Below are 24,790 nucleotides of genomic sequence, written 5' to 3' on the forward strand. Positions count from 1 at the left end.
GCTCTCGGGAGAAAGGGGACATGGGCCCACATTCCTTGTGTGATGTGTTCTTTCAAAAAAGATTCGTGCTGTCCTTCAAACTCACCGAGACCCTTATTCACGCAGATGTTTACCTGCACATGTATATGCACAGAGAACACTCACACAAAGGGGAAAAAAGCATACTGTATTCCAGTCCCCCTACAGGGTCACACATGGTTCCAGAACCATTCAGAAAAAAATACAACTACCAGGTCTTACATCCACAGGAACCTAGGAATGCCACCAAGGCTGCCTCTGCCCACCTCAGGCTCATCTTAGTGTCTCTCTCTGAGTGTCTTTCCTCTCTCTTTCTCTTGTTCTCTTCCCTTCTCTCTCTCTCTATATATATATATATTTTCTCTTTTTACCTCTCCCTCGCTGTCCCCCCACACACATACACTTTCTTTGCTCCTGAACAGTATGGTGGGAGGATGGGAGGTCCTTTTGGAAAACAGTGCCTTTTGCTCCATCTGGGAGGCCAGTATGGGAGGACGGCTGTAGATTGAGGTTAATCAATATGTAATACTTTCTATGGTCTCCCAAATGATACTGTACGATGTTACTGTATATAATGCAATATTGATTATATCATATCATATAATCACCTATAAACTGATATATATAACAGTCCCAGAGGAACACCCTAGGCCCTAAAGCACAGGCTGACCCAGGCCCAAGGCTTCCCAGCTTGTCACGGGCTGAGGAAAGCTAAGGAATGGCGGGCTGGGGCTGGAAGGCCAGGAGAGTCGCTAGGTGGGGGATCAAAGTGGCTGTTGGACGGGCTCTTTGTCCTCAGCATGCTCTAAAAGCTCCAAGTGACCAAACACTGGAAGCAGGGACAGACAGGGCAATAAGCAGCCGAGGTGGAACCTCACTTGGAGTCGGGACTGCCTTGTGGCCAGAAGCAGACTCTAGTGGTCACCTCCCAGCCCTTTTCCATAGAGCAAGCAAGTCTTGACTCCTGTGGAAACCTGACGGAATAGCCAGCCAGGTGTCCAGGGAGCGGCTCTTACTGAGGCCTGAGCCAGAGCCCCCCCCCCCCAGGAGAATGGTGGCCAGGTCACAACAGTTTGCTGCTCTCTGGAGTCAACTCGGGGTCCCCAAATGGCACATGACTCCTCTCAGCCAGTGTCCCCGAGCTTTGCTTCCAGGGCCCCTCCTCCTCGGGAGTAGTTCATTACTTTACCCAGCCTGATTTGTTGATTTTCAGCCCCTAGAATCCGTGGAACTGAAATTTATCTGAACCCAGTTCAATTCTCCACAGTAATGCCTGTCTGAGAACCCAGCCTCTCCCCCAGACGACGCAGGCTGGGGGATGGGTGGAGGTGCTGGGAAAAGAAAGCCTTGGAGACAGCTTCATGGGACCCCCTGGCCCCACCTCTTGCCCACCCAGCTATGACCTCCCTTCTTTCAGGGCTCTGGCTTCCTCAGCCAGGTCTCTGTGGAGGTGCTGCCCTCCTAGGCCTCTAGGCCCAGGCCTCCAGCCTCCTCTAGCTTATGGACCGGAAGGAAGAGACCTTAGCAGGGTCCCAGGGGCCCAGGGTCCAGAGCCAAGCACACAGCCCTTCACCCACTGCATCCTTCCTTGCTTCTGCTGGCCTGGTGCTCATGCCTGAAGTGTTTATGTGTTCCCCAGATGTGTCCGAGGGCTCGGTCCCTAACGGAGACTCCCAGAGTGGTGTGGACAGTTTGCGGAAGCACCTGCGAGCAGACACCTTCACCCAGCAGCAGTTGGAAGCTTTGGATCGGGTCTTCGAGCGTCCTTCCTATCCTGATGTCTTCCAGGCATCAGAGCACATCAAATCAGAACAGGTGAGAGGGGAGCTTCCTGTCTACCCGGAGCAGAGAGGAACTGGGCAGAGCAAGGTCCCTCTCACACCAACCACCCAGCCCCGCACGTGGTCATACGGCTACCATGTGTGCAGTAAACACGACAGCACAGACCTATGTTAAGGCAGAGTGAAGAAAAATAAAGTCAGTATGTAGTCACGGGAAACGACAAGATCTGGTGAGAGGATAAATATTATCTCTATTCAGTTTCCAATGCCTCATGAAGGGCAATGTGCCGTCCCTCAGTTTTCCCACCCTAGCTCTGCATTCTGGGATCCTGGTACGAGAAAGACAGAAATGTCCTCTTGCTGTGACCCTTGCCCTGCCCCCACGAGGTCCTACAGAAGGTCTGTGAAGATCCTCTTGTCCCGTGTCGGAGGGGAACCCACCTGTGCCTTCTCCCTGATCCGCTGGGAACCCAGGCAGGCTGATAGCTGTCCCACAATGCTTATAGACACAGACAAGCACAGAGCACACGACATAGGCTGGCACACAGGTGCCATCAGCAAAACACACCACCCAGAAACAGATCCCCAGAGACCTCACATTTCAGGGCTAGCAGGATGGCTCAGAGGGTAATGGCACTCACCACCCCACGCTACAAGCCTGCCAGCCTGCATTTGGTCCCCAGACCCCACATAAAGCGGGGAGGGAAGAACTGACTCCACACAGCTGTCCTCTGACTTCCACATGTGCGCCATGGCATGACCTACTCCCCACACAGTAAGTTTTTCAATTTTAAAAATTAAAAATAGACTTCCCATTTCCCACTATAATTTAGCTGCTCTTCCCACCCCACACAGTACTCACTATGTACCCAGGAGTCCTGCAAAGCCCATAAATGCACACGCTTCCCAGGTCACCCTCTAGCTCAACAACCCTCTAGCACATGTCTCCACCCACACACTAGTATAGCCCCTACACACACACACAACCAGCCTACATATATGGCCTAGGTCAGGCCTTCAACCGCAGCCCAGCCTGCTGTGCATACACTTACACTTGTGTGCTCACACACATGCACACACTCGTACACTGGCACAGCCTCTCAGGCTCCACACAGCACAGTTGCACTCTAAGACTCCAAAAGCTCCTAGTCTCTCTACTTTCTCCCCGCCCGCCCGCCCGTCCTTTTATCCCATAAGCTGTTTGTCTTCATAAAACAAAAATCAAAAGTCTTTTTAAGGTGCCCTGAGCCATAAACCAACAAAGGAGGAGCTGGCCGAGGCGGGCGGCTCAGTGCGCCCTCCCCAAGTCCCCGGCTGTATTACAATGAATAACCTTTATTTACTTTCATTAGACTATTAAACACCAGCACAGTCATTTTTCCCCCTGAAACTCGGAGCAGGGCCCATAAAGCAAATCCGAAGCCTAATTGAGTTCATTTTAATTTCTCTCCGATCACAGCGAATTACTCTGGTGATAAATCAGGGGGCAGCTTCACCCCCAGTAGAAGGCCTAATTTGCAGCTAATTACAAAACTGATTTCTACAGGAAGATCAATACGAGAAGGAATTGGAAATGACGAGGCAATCCCGTCCAGCCAGGGAGGGGAGGGGGTCCTCTGGGGGGGCCAGGAAGCGGAAGGGGAAAAAAAAACGGACCCGAAAGAGCAGAAAATCAGTTTTAATTTAACGTAATATTAATCAGAGCAACTTTTCCTGCCTTGTGCGGGCTCCTGGTCTGCCCAGCTCCGGGGTCTGGCTTGGTAGTGGTTGCAATAAAAAGGCAATTACCCAAGTGTTTCGGGCAGGACACCCTTTCAGACTCAATGGCTGCCCCCTCCCACCCTTCTGTTAGCCATGTGGACTCTCCCCCTCCCCAATTTCATACCCCAGTGCACAGGCAGAGAGCAAGGGGCCCATGGGGCTGTCTTTGTTTGTTTTTTAAAAAGGGGCGCCCATACCCCATCAGGCAACCGAGCAGTGCCAGGCCGGAGGCCGCTAGGCACTTCCCCCAACAGCTACCTCAGCCATGTGTCAGGGAGGGTCCACCTCTGCTCCCCAAGGCTCCTCCTGCTCAGAGGAACCTGAGCACCCCACACTTCTCAGTGAGGGGATCCCTACTGTGACACTTCCTCCTGGGGCTTCTTAGGCCAGAGGTGAGGAAGCAGTTCCAGGGGTGTTGGGAAGTCCACCCCCAGTGTGTAGACTATACCTCCACTCACCGCGGCAGGTCCACGCCCTCTCTCACCAAACTCTCCGGCCCCACCCAGCCATCCCTTTCCGCCCCATCTGGGCGGGCTCCGGGGTCCTCCTCTCCATCTGCCTGCTGCATCTTTCCATGTGGACGCATCAATAGAGAGCTGTCACTTTTCTCTCTTCTCCCAGGGGAATGAGTACTCACTCCCGGCCCTGACCCCTGGGCTTGATGAAGTCAAGTCAGGTCTATCTGCATCCACCAACCCTGAGCTGGGCAGCAATGTGTCAGGCACACAGACGTACCCCGTCGTGACCGGTAAGGGGGCTTCCGGGAGGGTGGGGCGCTGCTTTCAGTGGGGTGCCTCGGTCTGCGCCATCTGGGGCCCGGTGTGACAAGTGGGCCCCCTGCCATGGTATCTGCAGAGTGAGGGAGGCGAAGAGAGAGAGAGAGCCTTCGTGAACAGATGTGTGTAGACGTAGGCATGAAACACTGTGGTCAGGGTTCTGGGCTTCAGCCTGGAAAAGGGGGACCCAGAGGCCCGCTGCCTGCTCTCTCTCCCCAAGTTGTCTGGACTTCCCAGGCTTTGGACATATGCAGAAGAATGTCAGGGCAAACAGGCCGGCCGAGGAAAGTGGCTCAGAGGTCCCAGCCTGTAGCCTTCACGCGTCTCTGTTCCCAAGGGTGCTGAGGGGCTTGCTTTCCTCTCTCCAGGCAGCTTGAGGAGCTGCGGCCTGGGACCTGAGGCTGTAGCAGCAGCCCTGCAGAGCGGAACACAGTTGTTGCAGCCTTTCTCCTACTTCCTGGAGAAAGCCACTGAGAGGAAAGTTGGGGTCCAAGGCCAGGGGAGGTCAAATACAGGGCAGAGGTGCCCTGGCCCAGCCTTCCAGGGATGAGGGCTGCAGAGGCACTGGGGTGGCCATGCAGGGGAGGGCTAGTAGATGATGCCTCAGATGCCAGCTTCAGAAGGTCCCTGGTGCCATGGCAGGGTTTCCGGGCCAGGAGAGTGCTCCAGTAAGAGAGACACACATTGAGGTGTTATTAAAATTCACCTAATTATTCTGGAGGCACTAAAGCCAATGTGCCGTTTGTACCTTGGGAGACGGGATGATTGAGAAGGGTCTCGGTGGGGATTGGGAGACGCTGAGGCGTTACCTGCGAGTGAGCTGAATCTGCCTGGGGACAGGACAGTAGGCTGCAGGCAGCCAGCATCACATCCAGTGGCACAAACAGGGAGCGGGCATAGGACCTGCCATAGGCCAGGGCTCTGTGGTGACCGGTTGTGTTGGTGACTTGGTGACTTGCTGTGGATAGGAACACAGCTCAGGCTGAGGTGGGCTCAAAGCCCCTCCTCCAGGGGGCTCCAGAGAGCCCTACCTCTCCCATGCTCTCCTGAAGCTATATGGCCAGCAAAAACAGAGTTGTAGTCTTCGGGGAGGCCTCCAAAGCAAGTGCTCCTGGGCTGCCTAGGCTTCGGGGAGTGATGTCCTGAGCTGCGCCAGCTGACTCAGGACACAGCTTAGATCAGTGATCCTCAACCTTCCCAATGCCTTCCTAATGCTTGTGACCCTTTACTACCTACAGTTCCTTATGCTGTGCTGACGCCCAACCATAAAAGTATTTTGTTGCTACTTCATAACTGTAATTTTATTATTGTTATGAATCATGTAAATATCTGATATGCAGGACATCTGATATGTGACCCCCCTGGGGGTCACGACCCACAGGTTGAGAACATCTGGCTTAGCTCACAGGGCCTGGACATGAGTTCTCTGATGCTGCACAGAGTTGCTCTGTGATCTTCTGACCCAAGTCAAGCCAACTTTCCGACGTAGTGGTTAGTCCTCAAAAGTGCTGAAAGAGCGTAAAGGACTTTTTTCTCCCTAGTCAGTGCCGCCATCCAGAAGGCAGGAACTTCCTGGGGATGGACACGTGGCTCTTCCGGGCAGGACTCCTGCTGCAGGAGACACTGGGGGGCTAATGTAGAAAAAGGCCTCCACCTTGAGGAGCCCCCACCAGCCTCCCCCCCTATGGCCCTGGAACGGTCCCAGCTCAGCCTGGGAACATCTTCAGCTGATCCATCTGGATCCAAGTGTGAGAAAAGTTCATTTCAGACTCAGCTTGACATTCCCAGGTGGCAAGTTAGCACTAACATCTCAATCTGTATGCGACATTTCAATCAAGCGAGGAGTAACAAAAGCAGAACCATTAACATTCGGAGCTGTTCACCAGTGGTAATGACGGGGAAACTCGCTCAGAAACTGGAAATTACCAAAAAAGAGAGAAGTGTGGAGAGGGGTGGGGGAGGGGAGGGGTGGGTGGGGGCAGGGAATGATTTTTGCACACTTAGACCCAGACCCACTGTTTGGATTAATAGTGCCATTACTCGAGAAAGGGCTGCAGATTATGCTCATTCTTAAAATGTTTTTGCTGGCAATTAAACGGCTGCAGCTATTGATCTTTGTTGATTTTATGTCCTCCTAATTTGCATAATCTATTAAAGATGAATGATTCATGATGTGTTTATTATGGGGACAAACAGAATTTGCTGGAGGTACTGTCAAGGTGAGAAACAGGTATCGCCCAGAGACTCCATGGGCCATCTTGGGGACAGGTTTAACACGCCGGGCCAGGACTTGGTAGGTAGCAATGAGCAGTGTGGCAAGGACAGGCAGAACCAACGGACTTGGAGTGAGTTCTAGGGAGATGTTGACCTCTGTGAGAACTGGGCTCCGAGCATGCTCGGGAGGTGAGGGAGACGCGGTCTATTTGCAGAAATTCCTCTCAAAAATCCTCCACCCCATAGAGTCTCACTATGTAGCCCAGGCTGGCCTCTAACTCACAACAGTCCAACTACCTGGGTTGGTTCGATTAAAAAGAATAAGCCACTGTGTCCGGCTCACAAACATTCTTTAAAAGCTTGTTTCATTTGAGAATAGTAAGGGCTTTGGTGGAGGAAAAGGGAGCCTGGTAGTAGGTAGGTGATCGTGGCCTCGTGGGTGCTGAATCAGGGAGCTGCAAGGTCAGGCTATGCTAATAGCCTTGGATGTGCCAAGGGATTCCACAAGTCCCCAGGTGCCCAGCTCACTCTTCTCCCTGAGAAGAGGCAAACCCTAAGAAGTGGTCTTAAGGAAGCTGCCTGGGAAGGCCTTGGCCCAACCTGAGAAGCCAGACCTTATTTATATTCCTGCCACCGCCTGGCACTGGAGGCTGATTTCAAACTTCACCAGCCACTTGATACAGCTGTTCCACAAGGTCAGGACTGAGAGGAGACAGGAGCCTGGACTATTGTGTGGAGGGGAGAGTGAGAGCCAGTGGTCCAGGACACAGCTAATCACATCACAGGCAAGGGTGGCTGCCACAGGCTAGGACTCAGCCCGATAGCCTCCCCACCCAGCTTCCAGCCGGGAACCAAGGCAAGACACCGAGGGTGGAGGGTGGCGTTTGCAAGTTCTGCCGAGATTTTAATTTCGCTGCATCACAACTCAGCAAGCTGCCAAGTCAAGCTGGTTATTTAAATTTATCACCCACTCTCCCCTCTGCCGCGGGGCTGCCCGAGCTCGGCGGCATCTCTGCTCCAGCCCACTGCTTTAGGCTGCCGGTCTGGAACAGAGCCGAGTCTCAACTAAGTGATAAGGAAAATGGGGCCCACTAGATGGGAGAACGGGCTGGGGCACTCTGGCCCAGGCTTCCTTAGGTGGTTGCTTGGAGCGTCTTCAAAGGACCCCACAGGGGAATAGCCTTTAACCTTTAAGTATTCCACCGTCCCTCTGATCTGGGACTCCACAGAGAGGCCGCTGCTACAGTCACGTGCTCTATCTATCATTTGCTTCCTAAGTTTCCCATCACCAGTAGCCACAAGGGCCCCTCTTCCCCACGGCTTCCTCTCTGGCCCTGGCCCAGGCTGCAGCAGTAGGGGAGTCTGTGGAGACCCTGAAAGTGATGTTAATCTGAGAGGAGAAGATGAAAACAAGTTCTAGGATCCTCACAGTCACTAGGCTGCTTTGGAGCATTCCAGAGTGCCTTGACTTGGGCAAAACTCTGTTCTACAGCAGAGCCAGTTTCCTTCCTGGGTCTATGTGGGCTGAGACGAGGCTGAAGGGAGTTGGTGCCGCACAGTCCCAGAGCAGCTGCACAGGGCGGGCTTCGCTGGCCTCTAGCGGGCATCACTCCCAAACCCTGGGCACACCTTGGGCAGGTAGATGCAGCTCCCACCCTCAGGGCAGCAAAGGTATGAGAGGCACGATACTCGGAACAAGGCAGGACTAAGCTCAGCAAAACAGAGCTGGATAAAATATAACAGCAGAGGAGTTAATACACAGCCACACCTCGCTCCGGAGCCAGAAACAGAGGCAAGTCAGAGTCAAAGCAGGACACGAGACACTGTGGCTTTCATAGAGAGGTAAACCCTGGCGCAGGGATGTTGAGGTATAAGGCACCAGACAGAAGGTGTGATCTTGGACCCAAGAGAAATAGAGACAGGACAAGGACAACACTGTCCAGGAGCTGGAGAGCTATAGGCTCTTTCTTCCTCATGAGCCAGGGAAAGAAAGAGAGGCACGTGTCATGAGAAATGGGGACATGAAAGCCCATACATAGACCTAAGTCCAAGTTCATGCCATAAGTAGTTGCAGGAACCCCAAGCCAAGAACTTACACAGAATTTTGTAGGGGACAATAGTTCAGTGCCAGCAGGAACTGTGTGAGACCTTCCCTGTAGAGACAGCCCATGATCTAAGATGCAAAGGACTCCCACTGAGAAAAAACAAACAAACGTTAAAGCCTACCATAGAAGATGATGAGCTCACCATAAAAATATTTCTACACTTCATGTGACTATGAAGCATCATCATAGGGAAAGTGAGCAGAAGTGACGCAGAGGACAGTTAACATCCCCAAGAGGTAGCCGTCATGGACTACCCCAAAGTGAAGATCGATGAAGGAAAAGATTGAAGAGAAAGACTAGCTTTTTCTTTAGCCTTTAGTCTTTTCTTTAGTCTTCTCGGCAGAGAGTCTTGCTCTTCTTTTGGATAATACTGACTATGAGAGGTTTTAGACCCCCGGACAGCGTCCTCCTTCCCTCCGTATGTTGCAAGGGAAGGTTAGACTGTGCTGTCTTCCCAGCCCTGGTGGAGAGGAGGTAGTTTTATTCAAGATCTCGGGGAAACTTTCCTGGCTGCCTGGAGACTACAGCTTTGAAGGAAGCCGTCACTCTGGTCCAGGAAGGATCTGTGCATGCTACCCAAGAGAGGAGTGCCCAAGACAGCAGAGGAGGTAGAAACTGTTGACTTTGAACAGAAGTGAGGAGGTTAGAGACCCCAGGTTTGGAGCTAAAGAACAGAGTTGACCCCAGTCCTAGGGGCCAGAGGAGACAATGCTGGCACAAGCTCAGATGCAGGGTGCCAATGCAGCAGCTTGCACATGGTGCCTGAATCTCCAAGGGATAGCAAAGTGGCCCTTTGGCAGACAGAGGTATGGACCCTGGGAAACCTCCTCCTCTACTCCAAGTGTCCACCTCCAGGGACCTCCCCTTTCCTGTAGTTAACAACCTCTTTCCAATGCAAGCACATTTCCCCCATAAAATAAACACATAGCCCTTGGCCAGCCCCTCAGGTAGGAGAAGGCAATAAAAGCTCAGAAATGCTGCTGAAGGAGGCTGGGAGTCTTCTGCTCTTGTCTGTCGCCTCAAAGGCCCTGATTAGCTGGAGGAATTTAGGGCACAGACACTAGAGGTTCCCTCCAACCTTGAAAGAAGAGGGTGAGGGCAACTCCAGACATGTGGAGATTCGGAGAGCCCATTCCTGTGGCCACCAAGCCAACCCAGAGGGCTTCTCCTCTACACCTCTACTTAGGCTGAGAAGGCCGAGCGAGGCAAAGGGGTGAGGCCTCCTCTAGCTATCTCTGAGGCCTCTAGCTACATCCCCAAGGACCTCAAGCCCCAGACCTCACTGTGATTTAATTATGGAGGCATTTCCATAGCAATGAGACATTGACAGATATGCAGGGGCCCTGGGCCTGCACCTCAGGGAGGCACTGCCTGGGACTCTTCTTTTCTCTTTCACGCAGTCTACCTCATTTGGAGGGGAGAGATGTTAAGAGGAAGAGACTTTAATCCACTCCGAGGCTGACAGGCAGGCCAGTTTAGTGGGAATCCAAGCTAACTGTTGTAACGTACACCCATGTCTTTTCCTACCAGCCATCCCAGGAATGCTGGGTTAGCCTCCCCAGAAGGGGCCTGGGCAGAAGCACACAGCCTGACAGTGAGGCCACACAGGGAATCTTGAGCAAGATGACAAGGGTTTGGGCATCTTGGCAAACTTCTTCCGTGGCCTTCTAAGCTAAGCCAGAATTTGGTCCACATCATCGGAGTTTCTACCACTTCTTCCCTTTATCTCTTCTATCCATGAAACACACCCAAGATGCTGGGCATGTCAAACAGACCACGCTTTTCCTCATCATATGCTCCCTCTAACTCAGCGATAAGAGAGACAGGCCTGTCGGAATGAAATCAAAACATTTTCACAAAAATCTGTGGTCTTTAAGTGTGTACAGTACCTAACTCAGGCTGACGAGGGCAGCACCCTGTTCTCACAGTGAGGGAGGTGGAAAGAACTTCTCAGCTACCAGATGTTGTTTGAAGACGCTTAGGGTGGCCTAAAGAGGGGTGGGTCCCCCAACACTTAGCTTGTTTACTCTGCTCTTGGGCACTTCCTAAGAAGAGGCTGCCTAAGGAGAGGGCTGCTAATACAGTCTTTCCTGAATGCCCAGGAATTCTGAATGGTGGTGCTCTAAGGAATGTCATAGGTATGGCTCAGAAATGTCTTAGCGGCCTTAAAGCCACCAAGGCAAGACTTGAAACCTGTTTCTCGGAGAACCAGATACCCACAAGGTGACAGGAAGACCCTCCTTAGCTGTCGCCCCAGGACAAATAAGCCAATGCTTCTTTAACCCCGAGCTTTGTGAGGTAGCCCTGAGGCTATTGTCACTTCAGTGAGGCTTTGCTGCCTTCAGTTTGGAATCCTCTGCTCTCCTCCGGGGGTGGGGGGGGGGGGTGGCGGGGGTAGGGGGTGGGGGTGGCGGCTGGACTGCCTGGCAGGGAGGAGGAAATCCAGTGGTCGCTCCAAGAACAGGCTAATGCCTGGCAGCTTAAGTGCCGGTTTTCTTTGGGATTAGAGTTTCACTTACACAGAGCGCCTGAAAAACGCTGTGCTTTCAGAAGGATTAGGGTTGACAACTCAGTGCTCTCAGAGAACAAAATAAAGCCAGAGAGGAACTGGGAGACCGGTCGGCGTATCAGGAGACTGTGCAAACAGGCTTAACCTCTGCCCACCCAGCATGAGGGTCTCTCATGCACTGAGCCCATGGGTGAGGCCCTTGCCCATTCCCCTGGGTACCAGTCCCTGCTCAGCTCTGCTCTTCATTTGCTCATGGAGTCAGAGAAGGCATCTCAGGGAAGCAAACCGTGAGGAGCCTGGAGATCTTCTCTTCCCAAACTGCAGTTTCTACCTCTGTAAACGAGCCGAGTTTCTTTCCTGCCCTTTGAAAGTGCGAGTCTTCTTAGCTTTTCTCAGGTCGAGCCAGAAGTTCCAGCCACGCCAGCTGAGTTAGAGGAAACCCCCTACACACACACACACACACACACACACACACACACACACACACACGCGCACACACACACACACACACCGTGCTGCACTGCACAGCCCTATGAGGGCTTTGTGGGAGGGGAGAAGGTGGAAATAGCCTGGCTAGTTGTGTCCAGGTGTTTGGCGGTCAAGGGGCAGACCTCACTGAGCCAGTGCAGATCTAGCATCTCGGCCTAGGGCACCCCGGGGACCGAAGGTCCAGCTGTCAGTGGGCACGCCGCTCAGCTAGAAGAACAGCCCCCCTGAGCTGTGAGCACAGCCCCCTCTGCTGGAACCCGGAGCAGGCAGGCGAGCTTAGGGCCAACAACAGTGTCTGTCCTAGGTGGGGTCCTTCCACAGGCTCCTCTGTTCTAGAAGGCAAACCTTGTGAAAGTCTGGGAATCTTAGAAATGAAAACCAAGATGAAATACATAGAACGCTGTTTCACGCTCTCTTGAAAGCATCGCTTACAGGGATCACTGTTTTAATATATTACATATAACATGGAAATGCAAGGATACGATATATTTAGGCAGCAATGGAAACATCGGTGACTATATTCTTGCATGTGTTATGTTGGTGTGAGACGTAAACACAGAGCGCCAGCCTTGAGGAAATCTAACGCCTCCCTTTTGCCACCTGAGGAGAGGCAGACAAACGTGGGGGTGGGACAGTAAAACAAGAGTTACGCTTTCTGGCCTCAGGGTCCTCCACGGTGTCAAACGGATATCAGAAATGCTCCTCTGCAGAGGAAGATGCCCAGGAAAAGCATCTCTAAACGGTTTGGGTGCAACCTCTGCTGTGTAAATCTGGGTCGAATGAGCCTCATTGCCAAAGCCTCACCAGCAGCAGTTCCTGGGCAGCTTCTTCTTCTTAGTGTTCCCTTGGTCTTCTGAATGCTGACATCGGCCTGGACTTGAGATACGCCTGATGCTTCACATTGTGCTGTTTCTGAAGTGGTTTCATTCATGCTATTCAAGTAGTTGCAAACAAATCAGAGGTTCCATTGTTTGTTTGTTTGTTTGTTTGTTTATATGTGTAGTTTATTCATTTTGGAGTTATGAATACTTTTGAGAGTACAATTTTCAAAATGTACCTTCTACTCAGAAAGAAGTGTAATAACACTGAGGTATAGCTTTATATGGATCCCTTAAAACACATCTGTGATACCCTATGGAATCAATGAACCCCGACCTAAAACCTGCCACTGCACAAAATGAGGCAAGCTGAAACACACAAGAAACAAATAGTCTTGAGCTGGGCAGGCAGATCGCTCTGAGTTCAAGGCCAGCCTGGTCTATAGAGCTAGTTCCAGGACAGCCAGGGATATACAGGGAAACCCTGTCTCGAGAAAGCCAAACCAAACAAACAATCCAAGATGTCCTCTTACAGGACAGATTCATTTAGCATGAGCCCAGGCTACTCTGTCTTTAGGTCTGTCATATTTGGGAATATCATCCCAGTATCAATCCCTTGGTCTATCACTTCTGTAGTCCAGGTTCTTCTGTCGATTAGCTGTGAAATCCTGGCCATAATCCCTAGTTCCTCCATGTTTCAGTTTCTCATCTGAAAACCAGGGATTGAAAATAGGTCAACTGGTAGAGTTGGTAAGAGAACTCAAGGAGGGGAAAACACATGTAAGATATTGAAGGCGATGACTGATTAGCACATGGTAGCTGTTCAGTGCATGCTAGAAAGACCAGGCGCAAATGATTGCTGACCCAGCACCCAACAAAGCAGCACGCATGATCTGATGACGTAAAGTTCCTCACTTCTTCATGAAGCCTGAAACTTTGCTTCTGTCCGTCCTTGGGAGAGAGGCTGCACTTAGAATTCTCCAGAACAGTTGCTTTGCTCTGGCCCATTTGCTAAGGAATGCCTGACGAAAGTGCACTCACTGTCTGATTCAGAGCGACTGCTGCAAAAATTGGCTTTGGAGTCTTCAGGGACTCCTGTGGTTGAACTGAGAAGACATCCTCATCAAGTACAGTGCTTCTAACACTTCTGGGGACTTTAAGATTCTCCACTACTACTGCTTCTCAGAGGGGCTCTTTTGTGTTAGAAAACTCTCGAGGGAGATGAAGACTCCACCCCCATGGAGTTTTACTACAGACCTCCCATACACTTGTTCATTCCTTGTGTGTGTCCCCCCCCCCTTCATCTTAATGGTAATGTGGTGGTATGAGGTTTTGCTTGTTGGAAAACTTCTTTTCCTTTTCTTCGGCTCTTGGGGGGGGCACACGTATCTGGGTCCATGTTGTCATTAAAGGCAGTGTGGCATGGACGTGGCTTCCAATGTTGGTGCTATCATTTACTAAGCGAGTAATCCCAGGAGAGTCACTATGCCTCTGTGTCTCCACCTTTTTACCTTTCCGACCAGGACATGGTCATCCAGGAGACTCACCTCTGAGGGCTTTGTCACACAGAAACCAAGCAGGCAGCATGAGAGGCCCGCTCTCTCGTAGTGACGTTGGCTTTTTATCCGCTTCGATTCCTGGTGCTGTTTTTATGTTGCTGGCTTTGTCAGTGGGCAAGCAAATGCTTTACTGCTTCCTGTCTGCCTCGGGACGACGGCACATAGTTTATAACTGATGCACTCTGCCGGGTAGGCTTTTCTCTGGTTTCTGTGCTTCGGCCTGTTTGTGTAAAGGAGACGGCTGTGCCATCTTACAGCCTCAGAGTCGTCCCCACCGCTGTCTGGCCATCTCTCCCTAACACTGCAGCAGCCAGCGCTCTGTCAGGTCTTCCATATCCCATTGATATTCCCTCCCCAAAGGAGGCTTGCTCCAAGAATGCTGCTGGGCAAATGGTATGATGGTTTTAGTAATTTGAAAGCTTCCTGCCTGCACTGTGTGTTTTCCATTATTGACAATGGTGTTCCAGGAGAATATATAGCTCTAGCAAGACTTTGGTCAATGTTTCCCGCTCTTCAGGTGTCATCTGTGTACTAATGAAGTCATTGAGCGTGCTTTGCATGCAGTGGCTGGCAGCTTGTTGACTCAGAGGTCCTGAGCAGGCGCCTCTCCATGGTGACACCGCTACAGAACAGAGCAGAGGAGTATGACAAACACTACAAAACTTGAGTGATTTTTTCCTCCCCGAGGGCCTCTGCTCCCACCTTCTTCAAATTTCAAATTGCTACCTACAGATATAGATGTTTTTGTTTTGTTTTGTTTTTGTTTTTGTTTTTTCAAGACAGGGTTTCTCTGTGTAGCTTTGCGTCTTTCCTAGAACTCACTCTGTAGCCCAGGCTGGCCTCGAACTCACAGAGATCTGCCTGGCTCTGCCTCCCGAGTGCTGGGATTAAAGGTGTGTGCCACCACTGCCCGGCCATAGATTCTTTTAAGAAGTACAATTTGGAAATGTGCCTTCCAATCAATCGTTCAGAGAGCGGTTCTCAGTAGGCAAAGTCTTCTACCTGCTGGAAGTTGAACATGCCATTTTGCAGGCCAGACAGCTGTGGGAATAAATTTTGCGAGAGGATTGCCTCCAAGTTGTCTGGCGAGAGTTCTGAACAGCCACCCCATCTTTGTCTTGTCTGTTTCTGTTTGTTGTTGTTTTATGTGAATACCTTCCACAATGGGGAATTTGTATTAACTAGTTGTTAAGAATGATGGCAGTGAAGGTCAAATTCAATTTTCCTGTTTTAACAAAGGGTCATGATGCCCAGCATGAAAAAAAAAAAATAGAGGGGATAAGAAGGGAGGGGCAGAGAAGGAGGGAGGCACACTCTGCTTCCTGGCTGCTTTGTGGATATTGAGATCACAGGGCCTGGAGGAATCAAGTTCTGTATCTCTGTAGCTTCAAAACCTCTGCATCTCCCATAATCCTTCTTTTTCCTAGGTCTTCTTTGACAAATAAATGCCATATTCTTCCTCTCCTCTCTCTCTAGGAACTGATAGGTATTTTCTCTCACTGTGCACCTCCTCTCCACTGAGAAATGGTCAGGAGATGTGTACTTTTTTAAATTTGCAATAGAAGTCCATACAGGAGCCAGGCATTGGTGGTGCACACCTTTAATCCCAGCAGATTAAATCGGAGGCAGAGGCAGGTAGACCTCTGAGTTCAAGGCCAGGCTGGTTTACAGAGCTAGTTCCAGGATACTCAAGGCTACACAAAGAAATCCTGTCTTGGAAAAAAAAAAAAAGTCAATACAAGAAAAGCTACAATGAAGCAAACACAATCAAGTCGTGGTGGCACACATCTGTAATCACAGCACTCAGGAGTCTGAGGCAGGAGGATCACAAGTTTGAGGCAAGACTGAGCTAGGTGTAAGACTGTCTCAAAACAAAACAAAATAAGACAAACAAAAAGCAGATGCAGATTCTTCTACTGCCTGGGATTCAGAACTGACCTTTTCTTTGCTAGTTCTTTGTCTAGTGAATTTCAGGAAGTGTAAGGCATTAGCTATACTCAATAGGTATAGAAGGAAATCATTCTGTTGCATGGTAAATCTGAGTCACCAGAGATGAATCTGTCATTGAAAATCTTTGTAAAAATTCCACTGCTGCCTCAATTTATTTTTCAAATGTTTAAACTTTTATTTATTATTATGTATATGGGTGTTTTGCCACCATGTATGTCTGGGTACCACATGCCTGGTACCCCAAGAGGCAAGAAGTAGGCATCAGTCCTCTGGGACTGGAGTTACAGACAGCTGTGATTTGTCACGTGGAGGCTTGGAGTTGAACCTGGGTCCTTCCAGAGAGTAGCCAGTGCTTTAACCACGGGCTGCCTCTCCAGCCCCATTCCCACTGACGTTCCACGGAGGATTCCATCCTAGCTTTGCTTCTCTGTAGTAGATCAACACACGTGGAACGATAAGAAAACCATTGCATCCACCAGGGACCGGCTGTGCATGCAATGGAGGGATTGAGAATTGATCAGTAAGGACTCAGTGAGAGTACTGTGTTCTCAACTGTGCAGGGTAGATCAGAACGCAGGTCCCGCCCTTGGGTGAGTTATGGTCTGTTTGGCATGAAACAACACAACTGGCAATGCGTTTTGCAATAATATGATGACATAGTCAATCATGGCACACAGATGTCATGGAAACTTGAGAGAAACTTCCTTGATGAGTAGAAGGATGGAAATGTTGAGGCTTGAGCTGGAAGAAAACTATGAGTAAGAAGGAAGCAAAGGTCACATCTTTTACATCACAAGATGAAAACAAACTCAACCAGAAGTGAGAGTCAGAGCTGAGAAAGCCAAGTGGGGTGAGCACCTGGGAGACTTGGGGTCTGGAAAGTTTCCATCCAAACTGTAGCCTACAGGGAACCAACGGCAGTGTTTATAAGGGCGTGGTACCATGAAAGCAATGTTCAGGAGGGCTAGCAGCCATATTTAGATTGGTAAGAGGGGAGAATGCGGAGGCAGGAATACAAGCAAAGAAAAACCACTGGAGGAGCCAAAGGCAGGAACTTGGGGGTTAAATTACAAGTATAATAGAAATGCCTAAAGAGAATGGATTGCGTATCAGAAGGGGTGGAGAAAGAAGGCTGGGTCTAGAACTCTGAAGCTCTAGGTAAGTCTTCAAAAGGGCTGGGAGACTGATGGAGGAGAAGGTGGATCTGTCTTTATCCTATTGAGTTTGAGGTGGCCGTGGGACAGCTAATGAGGATGTTCAGCAGGCAGTCAGGAATGGAAAAGCCTGAGCAGTAGCTCTGTGTCCTTAGAGAAGGACGACCCTCTTAGATGTGTCAAGGTGGGGATGAGAAAGCACACATGTCTGGGGAATGAAGTAGCTGGCCTCACCAAGTGGACAGCAGTGAAGGAAGAAAGATGCTACAGAACAGCCATGGAAAGTCAGTCCCACAGGCCTAACCATGACTAGGACCCAACTAAGGAAAAGAAAGTGAACTAGGGGAGGTGTCCATAGTGCTATGACTTCCTCCAGCCACACCTTGCCTCCTCAGGGTTGGACAGAGCATGAGGAGCAGAATGCCACTGTCTGGTGAGGAAGGGCAGGGGAATCCACAGCAGATGCCTGGGCCCCAGGCCATCTCCACCCAGCTCCATCTCTGTTGGGAATCACAGAGACACAGACTAAAGCAGGCAGACATGTATGCACAGATATGCAATGAGCAACATAAAACAGAGGTACACACACACACACACACACACACACACACACACACACACACACGAGGCTGATGGTGGACACATATTTAGGCATTTGGACCCATATTTAGCCACTCGGGGACCCGAAGGCTCAGATGCACATCTGCACATCTTCCTCGTGGAGAATGTCCTGTCCCTAGCATCCGGGTGTGAGCTGAGGCAGGCCCCTCTCTTCCAGGCCTCACTCCTCCCCTTTGTGTTTTTCCAGGTCGTGATATGGCGAGCACCACTCTACCTGGTTACCCCCCTCATGTGCCCCCCACTGGCCAGGGAAGCTACCCTACCTCCACCCTGGCAGGAATGGTGCCTGGTAGGTGACAATGTTGTAGATGGCTGATCCAGGTGGGGGTAACTAAATTGTGGGTGCACTGCTAAACAGTCTGTAGTCTGAGGCTGGGAGTGGGGGGAGATCCCACAGGCCCTTGTCCTTCCGCCCTCCTTCTCCTGAGAAGCCACAGCTGGCCCTTTGGAAGCTTGCAGAAGTGCCCGCTTGTGTGCACAGCTGTAGGGTCTGGCCCCTCCTCAGCACCCATCCGTCCAAACCTATGTCCCAGTGCCGCAGCCCACCCCAGCTAGCTGACACTGCTTGGAAGAGCCTGCCCTTGTTTCCATGGAAACTTGGAACCAAAGACCATTTTCAGGGGCATGGCAGTCATTCAGACAAAGCCACACTGGTCCACACCAAGCTTGGGGGTTGCGAGGAGCACTGTAAAGAACCAACCCCAATCCAGAGACAGAAGGAGGAGTGGAGGACAGGAGGGAAGCAGGGACGCCTTAGCTTCAGAAAGAAACAAGCTAGAACACCTCAACACTTCTTCAGAGGACACAGGCCCTCCGTGCTCCTTTGGGACTCTAGTGCACCTTTTTGCTGAGAGGCATTGGACTTGGGTTTGGAATTAAGGAGACTGAGGCTGTATGTAAAGCCTGGCAGCTCCTAGCTCCACCCTCCACCCCAAGTGGGAGTGGCTTAAAGTCAAAGAGAGTAGAAGTTCTTATCTCCCCAAACCTCTGTCTTAAAATGACCAAGACTTTCCCGGCCTTCAACCCTCTGCCTCTAGAGTCTTTGGTTTGCCCTGTTCCTGAAGTGCAGCCCTCACGGGTAGGGGGAGAAGGAGAGGGTAGGAAAGGTGATTGGCTTCCTCCATCAAGAAACAGCCCTGAGTAAGCCGAGGTGGGACTGAGAAAACCACACTGCCACAGGGGAGCAGAGATCAGGGCCAGAAGGGAGCTGGAGGTGTGAGACGGACAGGGAGTCCTGGTCAGGCTTTGGGGAAGGCAAGTAGAAGCGTTGGCAGGGGCAAGGCGAGGCCTTGGAGGTAGATCAGTGAGCAGGTGGAGGCTGGAGGAGGTCTTAGGGAGGTGGGGGCGAGGAAAGAGTGGGGAGGTGGGGGGTGGGGAGTCTGCAGGGAGGTGGGGATGAGGGGAGCCGCAGAGAGCTCATGGTGGCAAGGGGGGAGTCGTTAAACAGAATCTAGTGCTGATGAGGAAATTACACTTGTTTCATTAGCGATGGGGAAGGGAGATAGCTCAGTTCCTCTTGGTCACAGTTGAGCTCAGAAGCTCATTATCCTGCTGCACGCATGCTTTCCCTCCTCGTCAATAAACAGGCTTTCCAGTGGCTGCGTCCCCCACCCCCACCCAGCTCCTTCTTGGAGTGGGGCCCCTTCTCCTCTACTTAACCCGCGGTTAGGGATCACTGTAAACAGTCTGGGGTCATCACACAGGAGAAAGGGCGAGGGGGAAACCCATAGGCCTGGCCTTTCTCCTCCTGGAGGGAGGGAGGCAGCTCCCAACCCCCAGTGCCCTCCACTACTCACTGCCCCTGGGCCTGCGGTCAGTCCACTGGATTCCTCCAAGTCTCCTTCCTCAGTTGCATGGCCCTCCCATTGGACCTCAGGAGGGAAAAAAGGGGAGGGGCTACTTCCCCGGAGAGCGCCATCCTCACCACCACCTGCCTAGTCTTGGCACAGCGCTGAGATGCCGCTCTTAAGACTTTCTGGGACAAAGTGTCTCAAGGGCCTTCCTTCACCACCCTCGCCGTCTGGCGTCCTGTGGAGTTCCTAAAGCAAGTGTCCACTATAAAAGCTCTCGGGCCCCCAAGTCACTTAAGTGGGCACAGCCAGACCGGTCCAAACCCTTCCGGGGTAGCCAGAAATGCTTCACAGGGAGCCCAGACACAAACGTGCCCACAGATCCCTCCATGCCTAGGTGTGCAGAGATATGGGTACTTCTTTGCCTTTGGTGGCTGTCCCCACGCGGAGAGCGTGGATTGCTCATCTCTGACCTGCCCCCCCCCCCGCGGGCCCTTGCTCTGCTTGGAACACCTGAGACTGGGACTAGTGGGGAGGGCAGAAGATGCCAGCTGGGCACATTGAGTACGTCTAATTCCAGTTCCCCGCCCTCCCACAGGGAGCGAGTTCTCAGGCAACCCATACAGCCATCCCCAGTACACCGCCTACAACGAGGCTTGGAGATTCAGCAACCCCGCCTTACTAAGTGAGTACGCCACCTGGCTGGCCCGCAGCTCAGCGGCTCGCCTGCCCGCCCCCTGCCAGCTTGGGCGCGCAGGCTGCTTTGGGACATGGATCCCACTCTGAACCACCCCACCTCTGGGTACCGGGATGGGCCAGGGAGACAGACTCATTACAGCAGTGCTGGGGCCTGGGGGACCCTCGACGGCGCCTGCGCCTCCTGCCTCTTCCATCCCCCATCTCTCTCGGTCACTGGAAGGCTCTTGGCCGCGGTGGCCTACGGACCCCTTGGCTTGTTTGCCGCCAAGGGTCACCTGTCCTGTCCCTCTCCCGCCCTGTGAATGCAGCACTCCTGGGCATCTGGCCTCAGGGCTCAGCCACAGTCCTCCAGTCCTGATCCTGCCGGACCCGGGGAGGGCTTTTCTTTGCTTTTCTTTCCTTTTTTTGTTCTCCTGTTTGTCCTCTCACCCAGCCCATTCTTCTCCTGTGTTAACTTCCAGGTTCCCCTTATTATTATAGTGCCGCCCCCCGGGGCTCCGCCCCTGCCGCTGCTGCCGCTGCCTATGACCGCCACTAGTTACCGCGGGGACCACATCAAGCTTCAGGCAGACAGCTTCGGCCTCCACATCGTCCCAGTCTGACCGCCCACCCCAGAGGGAGGGAGGACCGAAGCGACGCGCTGCCACTCGGCCACCGTCCCTGTCCCACCCCCCTCCACCTCGAGACACCCTACACTCCCCCTGCCCCCCGCAGCCCTTCGCGTCATCCCGTCGATGGCCTGACCGGGCCGGTGGAGCCGTGCGTGGGACCCTCAGGCCCGGGCCCGCCGCCAGCCCCGCCCGCCGCCCCTCCCCGTCTGCCTGGACCACCGCGCCGCCCGGAAGCCTGCCCGCCTCGGGCCCGCGCGCCCGACACCTTCCTGTGACACACAATCAGCGTGGCCCACCCCGGGGGCAGCCTGCTTCCGACGCCCTCCCCGGGCACCGGGAGGCTTCGCTGGAGAAGCTGAGCAGGGGAAACTAAGGAAAGGACTTTGTGCCGAAGGAGGAGCCGCGGGCGGAACCCCGGGGGAAACCCCTGCCCCACCCCCCTGTGCCTGCCAGGCGGACCCCGCCCTCCGTCTGCGTCCTGCCGCGGACAGTGGCACCGGGACGCGAGAATCGGATCGGACTCGAGGGACAGCGTTTGGGACGTCGGAGTTTTCCAAGGCTGGTACCCAAGGCGAGCAGACGCCAACTGAGCTCGTCCACCCGGACTGCCTAGTTCCCCAGGGCCTGGGATCTCCTCCTACAGTGACTCCACTCTCGGCCCCCGCCTGGCCCCTACCTCAGCGCCTCGTCCATCTGCTGGCCCCTCACTTCCCCCTTCTGCGCGTCCTCAGCCCACGACGCCTTGTGTCTGGTCCCAAGCACGCAGCCCCATCGGGGCCACCGCGGGAACAGTTTCCTCCGACTGCTGCGGCGAGCACTCGTCTTTCCCAACAGTAACTTGCTGCCTCCCCACCCCATCCCCCGACATCCCCCCCCCCAAACTCCCAACCTACGGGCCGGCGCTAGGAGCCAGGAGGGAACTGACGACCCAGAGATGGAAACCGGAGGCTGCCCGCCCCCTCCCCAACCCCCCCCCCGACCCTCAGCCTTCCCTTGGGCAGGGGCTGAACATAGCCGCAAAAAAAAAGGTCTACACTTATTTAATATTATGGTCTTTGCAAAAATGAACAAAACGAAACCCCAAAAGGCTGCTTTGTAGAAAGACGGTGTGTGTGGTGTGGAGGCGAACCTCTCTCTGTACATATCCCCTCCCTCTCCGCCCCGCCCGCCCCGGGTACCGTAGAGTCCCTGTCCCCTGTCCCCCGCCCGCCCTGCCTGTAGATACACCCTGCTGTCCGCGCTGTGTGCGTCGCCGCTCGCTGGGGGGGAGGGGGGGACACAGCTACATGCCCACTAAAGCACAGCACGTCCTGGGGGAGGGGGGCATTTTTTACGTTACAAAAAAAAATTATGAAAGAAATCTCTATGCAAAATGACGAACATGGTCCCGTGGACGCCTCTCGCCTCTGTTTTGTTGGCTGGTTCTCTGTAATTCCGTGGTTTTCCGCTCTCACCTCCCTGCATCTCTCCCTGGTCATCTCCCCTTTCTCTGCTATTCTCCCCTTCTGTGTCTCTTTCTCTGCCTCACTCGTCTCTGTCTGGTCCGGCCCTCCTGCCCCAGGCCTCCAAGGCTACATCAAAAGTGGCAGAGGCAGCCTCCGGGCTAGCCCCCGGTGGCCTTGCCAACGCGCCCGGGCCAGGCCGCCCTGCCCTGCCCCGCCCCGCCCCGTAGTTGCTCTCCCGGTAGCCGCGACGCTTCCTGCATGTCTTCTCAAGCGTGGATCGTGACGACTCGAAATAACAGAAACAAAGTCAATAAAAGTGAAAAATAAATAAATAAGTAAATAAATAAAAATCCTTGAGCAAATCCAAAAAGGCTTGGAGTCCTAGCCCAGATCTCTGTTCCCTTCGAGCCTTTTTATTTGAAAAGGAAAGCGAGAAAAGAGAATAATAATAGTTCAAGGGGAATGCCAGCACCTGGTCCGGGTCCAGTGGCTGGAGCCGGCTGGCGAGGGTGCCTAGGTCCCAGCTCCGAGGCCAGGCGCGATCCCGGTCTTGTGTGGGGCTGGCTGCGCTCGAGGAGCGCGGGATCCAGGACCTGGCCTAGCCTTCGAAAGGTCTTCCACTGTTCTGGTCTCCTCCGCCACTTTCAACGTGTCGGTTCGTTTTGATTCTTTTTTTTTTTTTCTTCTTTCCTTCTTTCCTTTCTTTTTTTTGTGCACATGATAAATAATAATAATAAATAATAATAATAATAAAATTTTGTATGTCACTCCCCATGGCTCCAGGTTTGTCTCTCCCTGCCTCTGGGATAGGCCTGTCTTCACTCTGGTGGACCCTCAATAATTCTGTCAAGGATCCAACTTCACTCCCAATGCGACCTCTTCTAAATTCTTGGCCAAGACACCCCTGGACTGCAGCTGAACTCAGATGATGGCCTGGAGAAGTTTGTCCCTCAGTACCCCACCCCCACGCCCACACTCACCCAGGCGGTGGACCAAGGAGTTTTGGCCTCCTGGAACCTTAGAGTAACTTTGACACCACCCTTCTCTCCCGAGTCAGCCTTGTCTTACTGCTGGTGTCCTGCGACCCCACCTGGGGAGGGCGGGGGACGCAGGTTCCCAAAATGAGCAATGTCTGGGGCTCTCTCTCCATGGGTGGGGGTAGCCTGTGGTCCTATCTTCTCTCTGCTCCTCCAGGGGGTTCAGCTGCTCATTGGCACACCTGCAATTTGATACTGTGTCCCCTAAGAGACCAGCGACCTCAAACCCTGGCCCCAAGTTTCTCCTTTCAGCATTTATTTCTAGACCCTAAGAGCTGGCTCGCCGGACCTTCGGACCTTCGTGGGCTACTTGGGTGTTGCAGAGTCCCACCTGAGACCTGTCAAGTGCCTGAAACTAGTAGCTCAGGTTTAGGGTCCGGGTGCAGGTTTAGGGTGTGGGTGTACTGAGAGAGGAAAGGTTTGGGTGTCCTGGGCAAAGGTCAATGTGAGTGGGTGGGTGGGTCGGTCCCTTCCTGCATATAAATGAATTTGTGTTCTTCTGTGAGAAGATCTAGCAGCAAAGAAGGAAGGTAATGTTGGTCTTTTCAAACACATTTGAGCTCAGGTGAGAAGAAAGGATCTATGTGTCTGTCCTTGTGTCTGTCTGTTCCTGCTTAGAGAAGGGATATCTTGATTGTCCACAGCTGTCCTGCTGTGTCAGAAAAAACTTGGAAATATCCCCTGTCCATCTCTTCAGCAGCCTGTCAGCTTTCCTTCCCGCCAACAGACATGTGGCACCGGCTTTCATCTGTCCTCCACCCGGAGAGATTTCCTTCTCAACTCTAGAAGTGTCCATAGCTAAGCGTCCTTCTCAGGCTGCCCACTTGAAAGGCTTGACTCTTCCAGGATTGGTTGGAGAGCTGCAAGCTGGGTCTGGGAGCAGACTGAAGAGGGACCTTCCCCGCTTGGCTGGGGCAGTGCCTTCCAGAGAGCTCCTCCCCGCCAAAACGTCAGAGACCTTTCCCTAGAGCGGTTTACCCAGGCTTATTCATGTCACACCACCAGGGGGATACACAGACCCCCAACATATCAGCGAACCTCTTCCCTCTCCCTTCTCACTACCCATTCTCCTTCCCAGGAACTAGCAGTCCTACCTCACCCGGCCTGGTGCATCCCCTCTTGGCCTCCAGCCTCCAGAAAGAACTCTTCAATCTCTTTGGCAATGCTAATGCATCTGTAAAAGAATTCTGGAAGTTCACTCTAATCTAAGCATTTCATTATGAATGAAATAGGAAAACATAGAAACAGAAGTTCTAATAGTTTTTTTTTTTTTTTTTTTTTTAATCTTAAGTAGATTATTTTGTGTCTTAGAAGATGTGCCTATTCAGAGCTTCCAAACACCCAGGAAGAACTCCTGGTTATTATCTGATGCTCAACAAGTGTTCCTGGAAGCCGACAGGACACTGGGTTAGACCAAAGTTCAGCGGCTTTATCAGAATGTTGCCCCTAGCCA

General features: G+C 52.5%; 1 protein-coding gene across 4 annotated transcripts in view; it reads left to right on the forward strand.

Moving 5' to 3' along the window:
- Positions 1-23,071, forward strand: part of Pax2 (paired box 2) — an 82,227-nt gene extending 59,156 nt beyond the window's left edge. The window contains exons 6-10 of one of the 4 annotated variants that reach the window (XM_037207242.1): positions 1,658-1,833; positions 4,182-4,308; positions 17,943-18,044; positions 20,144-20,230; positions 20,725-23,071. In XM_037207242.1, coding sequence (XP_037063137.1) covers positions 1,658-1,833; positions 4,182-4,308; positions 17,943-18,044; positions 20,144-20,230; positions 20,725-20,846 — 614 coding nt within the window. In that variant the 3' untranslated portion in view covers positions 20,847-23,071. Of the gene's footprint in view, positions 1-1,657; positions 1,834-4,181; positions 4,309-17,942; positions 18,045-20,143; positions 20,231-20,705 lie in introns of all 4 variants that reach the window. The other 3 variants (XM_028891169.2, XM_037207248.1, XM_037207250.1) reach the window with 3 other exon arrangements.
- The last annotated feature ends 1,719 nt before the right edge of the window (positions 23,072-24,790 follow it).

This window comes from Peromyscus leucopus, chromosome 1, assembly GCF_004664715.2.
Source record: "Peromyscus leucopus breed LL Stock chromosome 1, UCI_PerLeu_2.1, whole genome shotgun sequence".
NCBI lineage: Eukaryota > Metazoa > Chordata > Mammalia > Rodentia > Cricetidae > Peromyscus > Peromyscus leucopus.